Source organism: Sabethes cyaneus, chromosome 3 (assembly GCF_943734655.1).
Source record: "Sabethes cyaneus chromosome 3, idSabCyanKW18_F2, whole genome shotgun sequence".
NCBI lineage: Eukaryota > Metazoa > Arthropoda > Insecta > Diptera > Culicidae > Sabethes > Sabethes cyaneus.
In genome coordinates this window covers 51232231-51250804 of record NC_071355.1, presented here as the reverse complement: position 1 = coordinate 51250804, position 18574 = coordinate 51232231, and the positions used below count along the sequence as shown (strand labels likewise).

General features: G+C 40.8%; 3 protein-coding genes across 3 annotated transcripts; 1 reads left to right on the top strand and 2 right to left on the bottom strand.

The window, feature by feature from the left end:
• Positions 1 to 1042: 1042 nt before the first annotated feature.
• On the bottom strand, positions 1043 to 3240 carry LOC128742594 (suppressor of fused homolog). The gene is made up of 2 exons (XM_053839006.1): positions 3014 to 3240; positions 1043 to 2954 (listed from the first exon to the last, which is right to left on the bottom strand). The coding sequence occupies exons 1-2, from the start codon at positions 3151 to 3153 to the stop codon at positions 1742 to 1744; spliced, it is 1353 nt and encodes a 450-aa protein (XP_053694981.1). The 5' UTR covers positions 3154 to 3240; the 3' UTR covers positions 1043 to 1741.
• A 1367-nt stretch (positions 3241 to 4607) lies between these two features.
• On the top strand, positions 4608 to 6372 carry LOC128744530 (ATP synthase subunit beta, mitochondrial-like). The gene is made up of 2 exons (XM_053841601.1): positions 4608 to 5670; positions 5737 to 6372. Exons 1-2 carry the CDS (start codon positions 4674 to 4676, stop codon positions 6267 to 6269), a joined length of 1530 nt encoding a protein of 509 aa, XP_053697576.1. The 5' UTR covers positions 4608 to 4673; the 3' UTR covers positions 6270 to 6372.
• Positions 6373 to 11724: 5352 nt separating this feature from the next.
• LOC128742558 (uncharacterized) lies at positions 11725 to 16885 on the bottom strand. The gene is made up of 5 exons (XM_053838958.1): positions 16875 to 16885; positions 16446 to 16787; positions 13701 to 16391; positions 13450 to 13641; positions 11725 to 13388 (listed from the first exon to the last, which is right to left on the bottom strand). The coding sequence occupies exons 2-5, from the start codon at positions 16761 to 16763 to the stop codon at positions 11742 to 11744; spliced, it is 4848 nt and encodes a 1615-aa protein (XP_053694933.1). The 5' UTR covers positions 16764 to 16787; positions 16875 to 16885; the 3' UTR covers positions 11725 to 11741.
• Between the last annotated feature and the right edge of the window lie 1689 nt (positions 16886 to 18574).

Below are 18574 nucleotides of genomic sequence, written 5' to 3'. Positions count from 1 at the left end.
AAACGGAAGAGGAAAAAATGAAAAACGGGAGATAAACAAAGAAAACTGCAGAGGAAAAGGAAAAAGGGATCTTAAAACAAAAAACGTGACACAAAAGGCGAAAGAAAGAGGCAACAAAATGGGGAAGACGAAAAACGAGGAATGGAGATAAAAAGAGTTACAACAAATGAAAACTGACAATATAAAAAGGAAACAAGAAAGAGTAAAGACAGTAAACGGGAAAAAATGACAAAAAGCGAGTGTAAACCATGAGGAAAAACAGGCCTGAATATAAAAAATGGGACAGGAAACAAAGAAAAACGGAACAATAAAACAACAAACACGGGACAGAAAAAAGGAAAACGAGAGAAAAACGGGAAGAAGTGAGTGCAAAATCCAAGAAAACGACACGAAAAAGGAGAAAAAACTAACCAAATAGTGAAAAAACGGGACTCGAGAATAAATGGAACAAACAACAAGTAAAACATGTAAATAGATAGGACGAAAACTGTGAATTCTAATTTCAAGTGAATTGTGGTGTCTATTCTTTGTTCGTTTTAAGTAAAACTATGTTCTGTGTCAACTCTGATTTCAAGTCCGATTTCAACTCTAATTTCTAGTCCAGTTTCAAGTCTATTTTGAATCCAATTGTACTCGAAGGTCCTAACCGGTCGAAATTTTTGTGAGCAATAGATTCGCCATTATATACGATTACTCCATTTTTGTAGGCCAAAATATTGTGAAACACTCGGGTGCCTATTGTTTATGTTTGGGCACGCTAGTGCTTGCAATATTTCAAGCGGACACTACGATTGTGACCAAACCGCAATAAATCAAGCCTTGTGCGTAGCACAGAAATCTTTTGGCAATGAAGTGGGATATACTTAATAATATAACAGGCAATATAAATGTAAATGTATTTATTCGTACTTGATTAAGGCACATACATAATTAAATAATTTTGCGGAAAAAGTATATCTATACCTAAAAATAAAATCTATTGGAGTTATGAAATAATAGCCAATTAATTTAAGAAACTCTACAATTAGTCCAATGTATAATTAAAAGCTTTTTTTATGTGTTCTAATATGATACTTTGAATTCCGATCAGAATATCATAACAAAATGTAATAAAAAATTGTAACTATTGCAATTGTAACTGGTTGCAATAAATTATGTGTGAATTTGTGACAAACAATAGTGATTTACCAATATTCTTTATTTTATACACCTCTAATACATTTTTTTATATTTTGGTGACCCTAATCCTGATTTTTATAATTTAAGCAAGGCTAACTTGCACGATAAGCTAAATTTTACGCTAATTATGAATTACTTAGCATACAGTTTCTATAATTTTGTTACCTCATTCTAACCGGAATAGTATCATTAATCAATAAATTTAAAATCCAGCTATCTGCGAATAAGTAATACCTTTTGCATTGTTGTTAAGCAAGATTCTTGTCTTTATATAAATTTAATTTAGATTATCAGTGACCATTTTAGCTCTTGCTTCTCTACGGTAGCATGGTTGATCCACTTGAGGTAATCCGTAAAAGCTATTTTGATTTTGAATATAACGAGCTACCATAGAATATAGTTTAATGAAATTCATTGCAGTCTGGCACATCTGGCATTTTCACGATAAAAGTTAATTAAAAAAAAGATGTTTAGTAAATAAACATATAGCTTACGGGAAGTTTGTCTAATATTAAAATGGAAGCAGTCTATCTCAGCATCATGCGATGCAGAATGAAAATTCTCATGCTAGAATCGGCCCTTGCTGATTCAACAGCTCCGGTGGTGGATTATCAATGATAAATTTTAAATTATACTCAGGCCATTCATAAGTCAGCGGTATTTGAAGATTATCTGAACTTTTGTTCAAATCACTGAAAGTTTCCAACATCTTGCCAATCAGTGCATTTGGTATAAGTATTTGCACCCAATAACCGAGCACACCATACGGTGTTTCCTGATTTACAAATGAACCTGTCACGGATTCAGCGACAAATGTGACAGCCATATTCTGTGCCTTAAAGGTAAAGTGTCGACCATGGCGTATTCGATCTTTGATGGCTAAAACAAGAAACTTAGCCGCGTATGGAGCCAAAGTGAGTTCTATTCCGTTCAACGGAGAAACTCTGGATGGTATCTGCGAGTGATGAAATGGATTTACCATGTCAGACGATCCGGAATGTTCCAGACCATCGTTGAATTCTTTTTTTATCTCAATGTTACAAGAGGAAATACTTCGGGTTATTTCCTCTTCCGGATCAACAATTTCTTTTTTGATATTTGTGAGTTTCGGCAACTCTTTGAATGTGAAATCGGCGTTGACACCGGCGAGGTCAGATCCTTCTCTTTCTAGATCGATGTTCAGCTGGCGAAGCGTTTCAGGGAACAATTCGAAAACACTTTTTGATCGGGCCATATCCGTGATTAACCATGGACCTCCAGTGGCAGGGTCTTTCTGAAGTAAGTTTAAAATTCCTTTACCGTTCCAGCGAGAGGCTTGTTCAAGCTCTTCACTTGTCACTCCCACGATTTGTAAGAAATCAACCCATCCGAACGGAGTTTCCGTGCGAGACATTTGACAATCTTCCGCGATTAGCATGTGTTGAATTTGAGACGTTTTTCCATCAAGCGATCTACGCCAAGGAATGTTGTCTCCAACACACAGTCGATTACCGGATTGGAAAACGTATTTCGCTAGAGATTGCAACAAATTTGCCGGCCAAGTGGGAGGCCTTTCGTTTGCATTATCCAGTGACTTTACCAGTCTGAAGGTGAGCTCGAAACCCATCCCAGATAGAGGCTCCGCTCCTACGACAGTGTCACGATGAACTCTTCCGTCTCCATGTAAATCCGAAAGCCCGAAGCTAATGTAATGCCAGTGCGGTGGAATATTCTGGTCTGGATCGCCGGGATTGTGGTACATACTAATATAGTCTAGGGGATCCTGACCACCCAACCTGGAAGCAATCAAATTGTTTATTTTATAATTTTATTGAGTGTGACAGCTTTTACTAACCAGTACTTCAGCACGGTAGTGACCTGTAGTGGATTTGTTTGATCCGGATAAATCTTCAAACATTGTTCGATTAGTTTCTGAAGACCCCGTGGAACCAAGCGTCGTTTTAGAGGATCTTCTTTTTCGTTGATGGTTGTCATGTCTCACAGCAATAGCACAAGTTTGATTTGGAAATATTAAAAATGGCTTTACACAAAAATTAAAGAAAATAACAAAACAGAAAAATTCCCGAAAACAACACAAGGCTGACAAAGCTATACAAACAAACTGTCAAACTGCAGCACTACCCATAGGGTGGCTGTGCTGTGGTTAAATGAAACATTAAAAATAAATTCCCACGAGGTTTTCTTGACTAACATTTGTAAAGGGTCATTAAGCCAAACGTAAACAAACCGAGTGAAAGTTATTTTGCGCTGGAGCCTAGGCTGGAGCAGTATATAGGAAAACGAGCTCACTCGATGAGTTTACGTTTGGTCGAAGGCCCTTTTCAAATGTTATTCAAGTTTTCATATTTTAATAAAATTTCTGTCCAAGGATGTCAGATTTTATATAAAGATCTCTGTGTGTGCTTGAATACCGGAAAAAAAATTAATAGCAAATGTTTAGGTGAGCTGTTTCACCTTAAAAGATTTGATCAAAATTTTTATCAGTAATGTGTACGACGTAGTCGAAGATGGTGAATAGCTAAGTCAATTAAAGCAATAAAAGGTACAAAAATCAGCACACAACCCCACACATTTGGTATCTTTGCTGCTGATATATTTTTTACCTGCAATTTGTTTAGGCTTAAATTAAATTGAAACCCTATGATACAAAGTATGACAACGTTGTAGCACGGTTTTCTAATTGGACTGTCAAATCGAACAAAACGATTATGCACACTTGTATGATTCTGTTTTAAAAAATTACCGAATATTATTGAATTCTGTATAGATTTTTGCATCGTTAGAAATGAAACCTGACTTTTCCAAAGTCAACTTGATCTTAAAAACAAAAGAAGCTCATTCACATGCATGTTTGTTCAAATTTTCGGGCTGAAACTACGGAGATCAGATAACCAAACTTTTCAAATCACACAGCTTTACCGAAAAAAACTATCACGAAGATAAGAATGTTTGTAACAGTAGGATACAAAATAAACTAAAATTAAATAATCAGAAAAAATAACTATTCCATCAAACTTATTGTAGTCCACCATAATTTCATGGTTTTGAGAGGTGCTGCCATAAAAATAACGGGTAGGTAGTTAGTTAGGTATTTTAAAAACAGAAAAAAAAAGTTTTTTCACGAACAAAAATTTTCATTCCAGTAAATTAATATACCTATAATTTAAAAAATGCAGTGAATTTGTGCTAAAATAAAATTTGAATTTATGACACTTTTACGACAAATACACCATAACTTTCAATGTCCACAATAAACACTGTTGTAGCCACAAAAATTTACTGTATTTTTTGGGCCCTTTTCAAATGCTAGGCGAGTGTTACTTGTTTTTTTTTTTGTAGAACGTTACCGGTGACTTCAACACCGTAACGTGACAGCGAGACAGTAACTTCCCCTGTCGAGCGCCTGTTCCCTGCGTTACTACACCCGTGCTGCCGCATGTGTTACATAAGACCGAGTGGAGAAAAATTTTCTTGCACTTGTGATAGTCGTCAAAATGTTATCCTCGTTAAGAAATGTGTTAAAAGTTGGTTCCCAGGTCCAACAAATGAATTTTGTTGGACAATTCACTCGGAGCTATGCGGCCAAAGCGGCAGCGAAAGCAGCCGCCGGGGCGCAAGGTAAAGTTGTCGCCGTAATCGGTGCCGTCGTCGATGTGCAATTTGACGATAACCTTCCACCCATCCTGAATGCTCTGGAAGTGCAGGAGCGCGGTTCCCGACTGGTACTCGAGGTGGCCCAGCATCTCGGTGAGAACACCGTCCGCACCATTGCTATGGACGGTACCGAAGGTCTAGTGCGCGGACAACGGGTACTGGATACCGGATCCCCTATCCGTATCCCAGTCGGGGCGGAAACTCTGGGACGTATCATTAACGTAATCGGTGAGCCAATCGACGAGCGTGGCCCAATCGAAACAAATCTCTCAGCGCCAATTCACGCGGAAGCTCCTGAGTTCATTGAAATGAGTGTTGAACAAGAAATTTTAGTGACGGGAATCAAGGTCGTGGATCTGCTTGCTCCGTACGCTAAGGGTGGCAAAATTGGCCTGTTCGGCGGAGCTGGTGTCGGCAAGACTGTACTGATTATGGAGCTGATTAATAACGTTGCCAAGGCTCATGGTGGTTATTCCGTTTTTGCTGGAGTTGGTGAGCGAACCCGTGAGGGTAATGATTTGTACAATGAAATGATTGAGGGAGGCGTTATCTCTCTAAAGGACAAGTCCTCTAAGGTAGCACTCGTGTACGGTCAAATGAACGAGCCTCCCGGTGCCCGTGCTCGTGTTGCTCTTACTGGGTTGACTGTTGCTGAATATTTCCGTGACCAAGAGGGTCAAGATGTGCTGCTCTTCATCGACAACATTTTCCGCTTTACTCAGGCTGGTTCTGAGGTGTCTGCTCTGTTGGGTCGTATTCCATCTGCTGTCGGTTACCAACCAACCTTAGCCACGGACATGGGTAGCATGCAGGAGCGTATTACCACTACTAAGAAAGGTATGGTAACTTATTATAAATGCGGACACAGGGGATTTGTAACATTTTTTTCACTCTTCACTTTAGGTTCTATCACATCTGTGCAGGCTATCTACGTACCGGCTGACGATTTGACCGATCCCGCTCCGGCCACCACTTTTGCTCACTTGGATGCCACTACTGTGCTGTCTCGTGCTATTGCTGAATTGGGTATCTACCCGGCCGTAGATCCACTGGATTCGACCTCCCGTATTATGGATCCAAATATCATTGGTGCCGAGCATTACAACATTGCCCGTGGTGTCCAGAAAATTTTGCAGGATTACAAATCGCTTCAGGATATTATTGCCATTCTCGGTATGGACGAGTTGTCCGAGGAAGATAAATTAACCGTTGCTCGCGCCCGTAAGATCCAACGATTCCTGTCGCAGCCCTTCCAGGTGGCTGAGGTGTTCACTGGTCACGCAGGAAAATTAGTGCCCTTGGAAGAAACCATCAAGGGTTTCACCAAGATTCTGAATGGTGAACTCGATCACTTGCCGGAAGTCGCCTTCTACATGGTCGGTCCGATTGAGGAAGTTGTAGAAAAAGCTGAGCGCCTAGCTAAGGAAGCAGCTTAAATGGATAAATATTATTAAAATTATTAACCAGTTAAGCACTTTAATTATCCGACACCGTAATATGTATTGGTGAAAACTAAACTGAATAAACATAAAGCTAAACATTTAACTGATTGTTTGGAAAAAGTAAAATTGCTTCAACGTCCATTCCTATCTATATTCCGCCATAAACGCTCTGCTCAAAGGTGACGTTTCGTTTGACTGTGAAGTCTATAAACACATGGTAAGCCTGCCAATTGAATTCTAGGAATTTATCCGTCGTGGATCGTCCTCTCGAAAATAACAAAAGTTTTCTGCAACGGCCTTTCGTAAAACAGGATGCCTGAGTGAATTTTGTATTCAGAATTGAGGAAAGTAATGCCCCGATTGCTGCATTTCAGTCGATGGCCCTTTTGTAAATAGGGCATATGAGACCTTCCAGCTATCGTATAGTTAGTTCCTGTTCAGTCCATACTTTTAGTATAACCTGATGGATTTACGATACAACCGTTCGTTCCCGACTTTCTAAAGTCCAGCGAAAATGCCGTCCTTTCCAGCTATTTGCAGGTTTCAGCTCTCTAGCTGCTTTTTTGACCTCGTCCAAAGTTGGGGGATCCACAGCTTATTCATCATGCTCAATCGTTATCCTGTTTCTGTTGACAGCTTTATCTTGTTCACCATTCAATAGTACATCAAAATGTTCTCTCAACGCCTGGTCACCTCCGATCTTTCGGTAATCCGATTTCCCTCCTTGTCAATGTTTACAGCATGAATTGACACGGTCCGATTTCTGATTTCGTTAAACGTTTTAAAGAAGCTTCTCGTATCGTGCCAACGCGATTTAAGTGCTAGCGTTTCTTCGACGGTGAAGTTTCTTTTCGGCACCTCTAACATCTCGGTATCTCGCTCTGCTCTGGCGTGTCACAGTTGCAAGTTGCAACCAACATGTGAGTTCTGGCTCGATTCTTTTCGTCAGTCACTCTACATTGAACCGCTGGGAAATGGCTGTAGTAATAGTACCCAACATTTCTCGCGCTGCAGTACCGATCCAGCTTCCAAATGTTCCGTCGTGCAAAATATGTACTATAGATCAGCGAAGTTGATTAGCCTCAGGCCTTTTGTGGTTTGTGGTATAATGAAGGTTTTTTTCTAGCAGTAACGGGCGGAAGGATTCTTCGCCTCCGACCTGTCTATTTCTATCATCGATGATTGTCGTTATGTTGGGTCCTGGGCACTCCCATATATCCTTTTGAGATCAGAACTCCTCCTTCATGTCATCGGGTTTTTCGTTCGTCGGTGCGTACACATTTATGGCTGTAGTTAAAGAATTTATCCTTAATCCTCAACATGCATAGATGGTAGTTTGAGCCTCCATCTAATGACACGTTTCATTTGTTTTCCATGGGTAATACGAATCCGATTCCATACTCTGCTTTATTGCCGTCACTGTAGTAAACGTGATACTTTAATGTTACGCCCGCAATAGGATCTACTGCGCGAAATTTACATCCTCCCGTCTTCGACCGTCACTTCCTGAATGCCTACAGCCTCGACCTTCGTCTTCTGCAGCTCCTGACATTTCAAGTACCGAGTTTCCAATAACCGTTGTTCTTTTTTGTTCACCTGGGTCCATACCGATTATTCCGTAGTGGTTCATCTTCTAAATTGTTCGTAGTATAAGTTTTTTTTAAACATGTCGTCTTACTAGGGCAGCGATCCCTAGTCTCGCAGGAAGGTCTACCGCCTTGGTTATAGCTGGCGACCATCAGCTTAACAAAGCCCTCTGTGCAGAGACCAAGAGCATAGGAGTGATCCGATTCAGATTCATTATTATAATGTAGTGATATATACATAGTGCTATAATAGTGCGTTTTAGTCTGGTGTACTGGATCTTCCACCGCCTCAAGTGTTCTGCTGACAGCATCCACGTTGTTTGCAAAGCAGATAAATTGACTGGATTTATTCAAAATCGTGCCCCGCATTTCGATTGCCGCTCATCTTATAACAACTTCAAGCGCAATGTTGAATAGCAGGCAGGAAAGACCGTCTCCTTGTCGAAGTCCCCTGCGAGATTCGAATGGGTCCGACAATCCACCCGAGATTCTCACACAGCGCTCCTATAAATCGTAGCTATGATAAGTCTAGTAAGCTTACCCGGAGAGGAGTTTTTCCATAGCTCTTGTCGGTTTACACTATCATATGCGGCTTTGAAATCAATCAACGGATGAACGGATCAATGAACGGAACTCGGAATTCGCGATACTTCTGGAGGACCTGCCGTAGGATGAAGGTTTGGTCCGTTATAGACCGACCCTCTATGAAGCCGGCCTAATAACTTCCCACAAATATATCAGCTATTGGCGATAGTCGATGGAAGATGACTTGGGACAACACTTTGTAGGCGGCATTCAGGATAGTGATCGCTCGGTAGCTCTCGCAATCCAGCTTATCGCCTTTCTTGTAGATAGGGCAAACTATTCCGTCTCTCCACTCCTCCGGCAATCGTTCTGTATTCCAAATCTTCAATCAACAATCAGTTGCATCAACTGATCATCAACAGCTGTCTAACTTGTCCGGGGCCATTTTAGTAAGTTCCGCGCCAATGCCATCCTTTCCCGCTTCTTTGGTGTTCTTCGGCCGCTGGATGGCTTCTTTAACTTCCCTTATCGATGGGGGTGACACATCTTCGTTGCTTGCTACACCAATGAGGTCACTTCCTCCACTGTAGTATGGTACCTACTTCTTTTGTACCAAGCGAAATTCTGAAATTTGAGTACGTTGCATGGATAGACTGCTCGGTACTCGGGAAGAAATTTCAAACGTTCCATGTCCACAGGAAAGCCAGCTCTCGCTGTCCGTGCACTCTGCAATGCGCACTTCGTCGAGCGTTGTGCAAATTGCTGGTTTTCCAGGTTTTTTGAGAGCCACCAAACTTTTGCCCTTGGCGTACTGTGTATTCACTTGAATTCCATGAATTGCAGCTGATTATCGTATAGAGTAGCTTTCATTCTTCATCGCCAGCACCTTTTCCAGCTGCCATGAAGCAGGTCCAATTCCTTTTGCGACACGGCATTTTTTACCTATTACTAACCGACAAAAACAAAGGTGGGTAATTCTGGACAAGTTTAAAATTATAGTTATTTCATGCATTAATCACTTAAACAAGTGAAAACTATGTTTCAGATAACAAAAACACGTATCTTTTAATGTTACAGATACAGATTTTGTGAAAAAGATCTTTTTTTATCACTTTTTAGGAACGAAATTTCTTCAATGCTGTTAAGCAATCTGCTAAGCAGCCATCTATTGTCGTCTCGGATTAACTTATTATTTCATTTACGTCCTGCGTTGATGGGGTGTTTTGTGTGAGATATAATTGTAGAAAGAAATAAGTTATGAGATGAAGAAACTTAAATTGTTTCAATAGCTGGCATTCTATCAATAATCAAGAAAATAATATAAAATATGTCGCTGTCCAGAGTTAGGCACAGTTTTGAATATGGCGCTTGCACGGTAGAAAGCTTAAGCCACGGTTACTCGCGCTGTTGTATTTTGTGGAACGTTAACTTTATGTCGGTATCAGGGCTTCGACCGATCCTTTTTTTTCTACCGCAGTCACACCAACATTCAAGTTCACACCGTCCGTTTAGAGGTGGAATACGAACGCTATGCATAACACAACTGGCAGTTTGCTCAGTCAAACGCCGATTGCATGCAGCAGTACGAACGCGTTCTAAAACTTTTTGACATTTTCGTTTCGATCAAGTTGCCTTTACCGTTTGGAGCAGCGAATGACTGCAAAACAGTCAAATGACTGGCAATCACCACGCTAACGAAAAGCAATCGCACAATCGTATGATTCAATACTACAAAAAAACAACCACTACATGTGCATGGAAGAAGTCGGTCGGACTCCGTCCAATACAAACGAATATTTTGCTTGCGTCTGACCGACGTCCGGGTGACAAACTATTACTGTGAGCAGCCGATTTGGAGACAAAAAGAGAAACGAAAAAATACGTCACCGTATGCTTCCAGTCAGTTTGCAGTTTATATTCTCAAAGCGCAAAGCAAAACGGGAGATCGACTGTTTGCTTTTGCTGAGATGCCGCATGAATTGTATAGACGGCAGCAGCGCAAGCGGCAGATTGACTGGATTCAAAAAAACAGTCAAGTGATCGTTCAAAAAGCGGAGTTTGAATGCGGAAATATCGCATTCACGGCAGTCACATTCAACTTGCGATCCCTTTTCAAGCCCTGGTCGGTATATCTCGGGACTCGGGCAATAATGAAAATTATTGTTTTCAACAAGGTGGGGGCTCTGTAGCCGCAAAGTTACCGAGTCTGCTTTGACAAGTGAATGGTCAGGTTCGAATATTAGTAGAATCAGATGTCAAAGTGACTTTAGCATGGGTTCATTACCCTCCGATATGACCCATTGACAGTGCAAAAATGACTCTTATAGTAAAATGCACTGGTTTATCCACGCCAGGGATGGCTATTATTGGGGACTACGCGATGTCATGTGGTGGGTATGTGAGTTGGGTAAAGTAGAAAAAAGCTTTGAAGGAAGGATACCCAATTACACACAAGCACGCATAAAATTCAATAAGCATATCGCTCAATCAATAACGATTATAACAAAAATAAATGCAGTGCGGGTCATATACACCCGGGCGATATCACAATAGATCAACGATACAGGTCGCAGTGATCAGTCCACACAGGATAAAAAAGGTAGATCCGCAGACCAAAATCTTTCAATCAGTGAACAAAGGTTAGCGTTAAAAGTGGTTTGACTAGTGGAATCAGGAGTGTCTAGACGCTTGTGAGGACATAATAAAGACAAATGTTTGATATGGTAAAGATCACAACACAATTATACAGAGGAAATGAATTGACCAAACTCGTGACATTAGTCATGACCTTGAAATGCGGTCAGTCATATATTAATATTTTTTTGAAACGATGGTTCTACAATTGATGAAGGGACGGTAAGGAAAAGTAATGACTCATGCACCTTCCAGCATTGGACAAAAGATAGGAGTCACAACGACAACTTGTTAATCATAGCTACCTATTACCCCCCCCCCCCCTCCTTTCCACCCTTCCCCTTCATTCCCGAAAAAAAAGTCCTTCATTACTTTCCCTTACCGTCCCTTCATCAATTGTAGAACCATCGTTTCAAAAAAATATTAATAGAGGAAATGAAGAAAAGTATAAATGATGATAGATAGATAAAGTTCTACTGAGAGTTCGAGTAACTAAAGCAAGCGATGAAATTCAGGATAGTTGAGAATTGGGCATTTCAAAGTAACATGGAATACATATAGGTACTGTAATGAAATCACATTTAATCTCAATATATTAGTAACTAGAAACAGAGTAAAAAAGTGACTATAGTCACTAGAAAAATTTTACACTCTACTAGCGGTAAAAGTCAATTTATAAATATAAACGTTATAGATAATCCAGCGATAACTATTACACACCTTAGGAATCCGTGTTTTGCCTCTTTACCCTTCGCCTATTAGTTACTGAGCTGGTCACATTCGGCGTAGCTGCCGGTGTTTTGCCAGTTCCCTTAGGGGGGCGACCTCTTTGTCTACGTACCACGACTCCTGAACTCGAACTAGAACCAATGGAACCTTCACCGCTACCACTGCAACCGCTGCCACCGTTGTCTACGGCCGGCGAGGAGATGGGAGTCGTAATATCAATCACCTCCGAGGTGTCAAACAGCAGTCTCGTTTTGGTCTTGGGATTTGTGGATTTGACGCCGCTTCCAGTTGCGTTTGCTAGCAACTTTCGATCCGAGTACTTCCGAAGCGACAGTGAACCGTTGTTCATTTCGGCAACCGAGTGATTTTCGAGCAGACTAGTGTTTACCACATCCTCCTGGTCGGTTGAATCATCCAAAACAATAACCTCACTTCCCCGTTTGCTCTCCTGGAGTGATTTTAGTAAAACATCACGATAGGAATTGTTTAACGAATTATTTGCTTTCTCTTCTGTCATGTTGGGTGAAGTGCGCAAGACGGTAGCTTTAAGTCGCGGGAAGGCCGACGTTAGTTTTGGTTTCTTGATGGTTGTTTGACATTTGCCCCGACTACCAGGGTTTGGTCCAGTCACCTTCGGGGTGCTACATTCCAATCCTTTGACGAGAATGTCTTTGAATGATTCGTTTGAGGAGGAACTTTTTACGCTGGGGCTAAGAGCGATTCGCTTTTTCCTGGTGGACTTCGGAGCTGCAGGAGTCTCCCAATCGGGCTTTTTCTTGCGTCCTCTTTTCTTAGGAGACGCGGCGGATTCCTTTGTGTTTGGAATAATTGAATTTGTGTGAGAATTTTTCGACAATTTTGGAGGAGAGTCGACGAATATGCTAACTGATTTGGTTTTTTTCTCGGAGCCAATAGACAGCCCGGAAATAGCGCTGATAATTCCAGATTCTTGAGAGAGATCTTTGGCTAAGTACGTCTTCAGGTGCTTACGAGCGACCTGCTTGAGCAAATCGTCTGCCCGACAGGCGGTCCTAGGAACTATTTTGTTCGTTCTAACCTTCGGTGTTTTCAGTTCTATGCGGCCGAGATCTATCAAGGGAGTTAATTCAAAATCGGGATTCTCTTTCATGAAATCAGCATAGCTAAGTACATCGGTAACCGATTCCTTCGTGGTGTTTAGGCTCTTCATATCCTGAAGTGACAGTAGATTCATTTGAATTTCCTCGATCATTACGGCCTTGTTGTTATCACTATGGTTCAATACGTCAATACTTGTTTCGAACAGCCTATGTGCTTCCTTTGGCTGGTCAATCTTTGCTAGATACTGACCGTGATGCATGAACGATCTCGCCAGAAACAATGTGAATTCTTCTCGATATCCCACCAACTCAGGACTTTTGCAGTAAAAAGTCCCTTTCAGGTCCCAATGTTCTGCTACTGTTTGATATAAATTACGACAGTCGTCATAACGGTGCTGTAAAAATGCCAACCGAGCATAACTGGCTACAGCTATTAATGCCAAACATTTGTACTGAGGGTAGCGACAAAACTGGCACGTACAACCGGATTGGTGCTGAATTGTGTATTGCCTTCCATCTACTTGCAACTCGGGAAATAGATTGGGCGAAGGACTTCTTTTCTGCAATGGCAAAAAACAATAAATTGTTTGGGTTAAAAACGCGAGCTACGAGCGCCCATACCGACGGTGATTTGATGTATTTTACGGCCTTTCTGGTTTGATCCACAGGATCATCATCGAGCTCAATGAATGGAACCTCCAATCGCTCATACGCCTGTGCGATGGAATCAATAGATTTGCTACGCGGTTTGTCCTTGCGATCTGTTCCGAGCGGGCGAATCATCAACAACCGATCCATATAGGTGAGCAACATCTACAACCAATAAGATAGCAGTGAAGTTTACTAAACTTCTGGTTTACACAATTACTTACCCGACACTTTTCGTACTTTTCACTGTCGGCACTAATAATCACGTACATGGCCAACAGCTGCAAGGCCCGCAGTCCGGCTCCTCGTCGCAGCACAAAGCGCAACAACTGCTCCACATAGGGTTCGATAAGCTCTCTGGCGTTGTATTGCAGAATCAAATAGCGCATCGTATCGATCGTCATTTCCAGTGTCGCTGTGGAAACACCGAAGGTGTGATCGGTTTGTAGCTTCTGTATGTCATTGAAATGGCTCAGCATCATGCGGATGTATATCCGCGGAGGTATCCCGCGTGGTACCGGCAATCTGTAGTAGGTCACGAGCCGAAACAAGACGTGATAGATACGTCCACGAATGATGGAAACAGTGTTTGAGCATTTCGCGGACAGTTGCTGAAGAAGTGGGTTGAGCTTTTGCAAACGCGTACCGGCCATTTGTAAATTACCTTCGAAGGCATCGTACAAAGCGAGTGCTAGATAAAGGTTAAGGAAGTAGTATCGACGGGTTTCCGGAAGGGATAAAAGGCTTGACTCATGGTTATCGGTTATTTCGATTGCTTTTGCAATCAATTGTTCCAGTGTAGGCACCCATTCTAGTTTGCAGTAAAGTGGATCTTGTAAAAGCTGCAAAAACAGTTGATGGTTTTCGATCAGAAAACCTAGCGAGCGGCATAAATCCAGCGTACGATCCGCTTTTTGACTTACGAGTACGTAACTAAGAAGCTGCAACTCTACCGACCGTCTAGGGTGGTAACAAATCTGGTAAAAATGACAAACGTTGCTCAACATTGAAGATATTTGATTGAGAGAATAGATTAAATTGAAATGCTGGAAGGACGTTTCGGCCATTATTGTGATCATGTGGCGAAAATTACTGTAGGTTGCCTCCAAGTGTTCGAGAATTATAGCTTCACTGTCCATCAGATTTTCCTGCAAAACTTCATTGATCTGATCATTTGCCAGAGATTCCTTGTACAGCTGACAGCCTTTCAATTTAGAAACAATAGCTTTTGAGTGTGACTCGTACGCGTAATAACTTAGCACTGCTAATGAGCCATAGCGTCGGATTTGGTCGATTGGAGCTTTGAGTTTGGCATTTCGAATTTTAACGGTGAGATTTTCTACGAATTTCGCAGGTAGTTGGGAAAAGGTACCATCTTGAAGCATAAAAATTGTCATACCCAATTTTAGTGGATCAGCTTTCAGCTTGTACAGTATATTGACGTAATCCAACGTTTTTGCCGGTTTGTAACGGGAAGCCCAACTAATTTCGGCGAGAAGTATAGTAACTATATCCGTATCAGTCAATTGTTCGTCTGGAAACCCAAATAATTCCCGATCGCTACGCTCCAACAGCTCGACAATATTCATGTTCCGTATTGTTTCATCAGCATTCATCTGATAATTTACCACAACGTAGGCAATTTCTTCCAGTTCCTTGGATTCTTCTTTATTGAGTACGTCATCTCGTAAGGATAGCATCAATCTGACTAATTTTATATCAATATTTTCAGTGCAGCTCTGCGAGTCTTTAAGACAACTCTCCATCAGTCTCATCAAATAGTTAGGTGTTAAAAAGTCGAACTTGTACTTATACTTGTATTTGATTAATATTCGAACTAGCTCAATAAGTTCTTTGCTGGAGAAGCTTCGTAAACAAATTCGCACCCAATTTACCGTGAATCGTAATGCCGAGTCGAGCATGGAATGTTTTTTCTCACAGCTGGTGTCCTCCAATGTGAGCAACTGTTGCCGCAGTAACCCGTTAACATAGGCAACCAGCTCTGGCGGTAAATCTTTTCCGTCTTTTGCCACTATCAAGGCATTTTGAACAATTATTGACGTAATATAGTCAACTACATGTCGACCGGAGTTGCTGCAGCGAGAGCAAATTTGCGAAATACCGCTCGGACAATGCTGTGCAAACCTCATTAACGATTTGCATAAGCTAATGACTTGCCACGCAATCCCTTGGGCGTGCTGTTTAATTTGTTCGAGGTGAACTCTCATTTGCATTACGATAAAAATAACAACATTTATTAACAGCGGATCTGAGCCGAAACTTACCGGCAGATCACGTAATTGGTCTGAAATCAACTTTAACTTTTGTACGTCTGGCTTGGGTTTGAGTTGAAACTCGAGGTATGTTTGTAATATTTTTACAAATATAGCGGTAGGTTTTTCCTCGATAGCATTAAAAATTTTCAAAAATCCAGCAAACTCCAAATATTGCTGTTTAACTTCACCCAGGCTGAGTACACTTTCCAAATAAGTAATGCTTGGTGGAAATAAATCCAACAGTTCCTTCTCACTTAACGGTGCCTGGTTTTGGAACACATCAATAAACGATCGGAAAAACTTTGAAGCTTTCGTTGGTTCTAAATTGAACAGCCGATAAAGTAAGGCCGTACTGTTATTGAATACATCGTGGAAAACTGTCAAAGCTTTTGTTCGTGTTTCTGGATTCTCGGCAAGCGTCCATTGCTGCACAAGTCGCACGGTAACGTTCGAAATGAAGTCCAATCCATCGGACAAACATTGTTTCGTCGCGGAAGAACCAGTTTTTGGCTTTCGACCATTTAGATCGCATACAACTTTTAATGCCACTTTACTGACCCGATGAAACAAGTCCTGATGGTCATCTATTGGGCATAGATTCATTACATGGCAGCACTGAATGGTCATTAACCGTTTATTCTAGAAAACAGCATTAGGAAACAAAACAAAATCGAGAATATCGCAGAAACCAACCTCTTTGTCGCATATTTTAGCTATCACATTATAGATGCGTGGCACGAAGTTCTTTTTTATGGCATCGTTTGCCTGCTGGCACTCCTCAATCAAACAGGAAAATGCTTCGAACAACGCATCCCGTTGTTCGCGCTGTTCATCCTCCAACTCCATATAGACGTCTAGCAGTTCCTTGAAAATATAAAGTGCAGCCTTTTCCCGGTCTGCCTGTTTGGCTATGCTTCCAAGCAGGACACGCATCTCCTGCACCGTTCGAGCAGCACCCGACTTTCGTTCGAAACCTTTTCGCAACCCATCGATCTTGGTGGCGAAAGACATCCTTACCGGCTCTTTTTTTGCTGCCTGGAATATTTTTTAAACATCCAAGGTTATGATGAGTTGCAATGTTTATTCGGTTTATTCAAACCGCTCGAAGCAGTTAATACTTACCGTTAGCGATTTTTTTATATTTTACTACGCACGATTCGACCACATAAACCCTAACTTAGCGTATTTACAATTGTCTTTTTGTAACCAAATTCGACACAAACGAAGTACGGATTTTTACACTTTATAAAGATAAATATTATAACTATTTTCAATTTTTTCAGTTAGCGCCGAGATCCCGCTCCACTCCAATCGTAATCTTGTATCATTTCTTTTCACTCTGTTCCCTTTCAATTACGTGATCAGGGATGCCAGAAATTTTTAAATCGAAATATTCAAATTAAAAAATCTTAAAAACATACTGATTACTAAGAGTAGTCGATCTATGTTCGGTTAGATGACCAGCATGAGTTGAAAAATTATATTATTTACACAAAACTATAGAAAATTAGGAGCACAATCTGCAAATAATTTAAGTTAACCATCTCAACACAATTTAATACATGAATATATATTTCCATCCGCAAATATACCTTCAGATCTGGCATGTCTGAATTCGGTTAAAGGTGTTCAAAGTAAATTTTTTTTGTTCAGTGGGTTTCTGTTTCTCATCTCACGGCGTTTCTCCAGGGGCTTGCGATGGGTACCATGTTTTTGTTGCCAACATCTCAGCACATCTCGACAAAGGTTGGCAGCAAATCTACCTGTCAGACGGGCGCTATTTCTTGCATTTTTTGAAATAGCGCCCTTCGTTAAGTGGACTGTCAAACACCGTTCGTTAAGATACGGATAGCACCCCGCTGCGTTTCTCACAAGGTTTCTCATGTTGCAATGCTGTGAAAAGTAACGTTTTGTAACGTTCTCTGCAAAAAAATACAAGGGTATGTACACTCTTAAATGAGTCTACCTGTACATAGGTTAGATTTTAGAAGACTTGGTCGAAATTACTTAAAATGCCCTTAAAGTGTACAAATTCAGATGTTAAAAAATTCAACCAATCTTGGCTACTTGCTACCGATAATTGAATTATTCTCTGTGACAAAAAACGGACTTTTAAGTTTTTTGGTTTTGGTTTGTTGTATTTGGGTCAAGATGCATTTTGGGTAGTTGTAGCCAAGGTGGCATATACGCGTAGTGCTCTGGCCAAAACATATATACGTTCACCTAATCATGCTATCTCTTTTTCATGTAGTAGTGAGGAGAGCATCCTTCAAGTAGTTGGCGAGTAAGCAGAATGTCCATTGAACAAAGTGTCAGCTGTCACTCGGCCTAAAACGTCAGAAAAAAACAGTTACTCAGCAAACATATGTTTTTGACGTTTGTTTCTTACTCCTGGATCGCTATTTGTAATTAAGCCCCATTTAGATCGTTATATTTTAGCTAAGCGACTTCGTCTCTCACCGTCGGTTTCTAAATCGGTTTCTATAAGTCATGAAATTTAATTTCTTCAAATTGAAAGCTCTCGGCACTCGCACGGTATTAAAATCACCTTCCCGGGCTCACGAGGGAATGATAGTAAGATGCAATGAAGAAATAGAGGAACAGTTGTTTTTTTTATCAAAATTAGACAGAAGATATAAAAATTACCCAAAAAACATTTTATTTGAATAGAAGCATATTCAACTGTTATTTTGCCAATATCCAGGAAACAAACGCTTAAGGAGCAATTATGCAGCAAAAATTTTTGTTGGGTGAGCATAACAGAGCAACTGTACCCCAAATAATATGTGATTAGTGATTATTTTTAGGAAGGCAAACTTAAG

Coding starts and splice junctions, on each gene's coding strand:
- LOC128744530 (XM_053841601.1), top strand. CDS start 4,674: ATGTTATCCTCGTTAAGAAATGTGTTAAAAGTTGGTTCCCAGGTCCAA. Junction 5,671..5,736: donor TATTACCACTACTAAGAAAG/GTATGGTAACTT, acceptor TCTTCACTTTAG/GTTCTATCACATCTGTGCAG.
- LOC128742558 (XM_053838958.1), bottom strand. CDS start 16,763: ATGTCTTTCGCCACCAAGATCGATGGGTTGCGAAAAGGTTTCGAACGA. Junction 16,392..16,445: donor CTAAAATATGCGACAAAGAG/GTTGGTTTCTGC, acceptor GCTGTTTTCTAG/AATAAACGGTTAATGACCAT. Junction 13,642..13,700: donor AAAAGTACGAAAAGTGTCGG/GTAAGTAATTGT, acceptor TATTGGTTGTAG/ATGTTGCTCACCTATATGGA.
- LOC128742594 (XM_053839006.1), bottom strand. CDS start 3,153: ATGACAACCATCAACGAAAAAGAAGATCCTCTAAAACGACGCTTGGTT. Junction 2,955..3,013: donor ACTACCGTGCTGAAGTACTG/GTTAGTAAAAGC, acceptor GATTGCTTCCAG/GTTGGGTGGTCAGGATCCCC.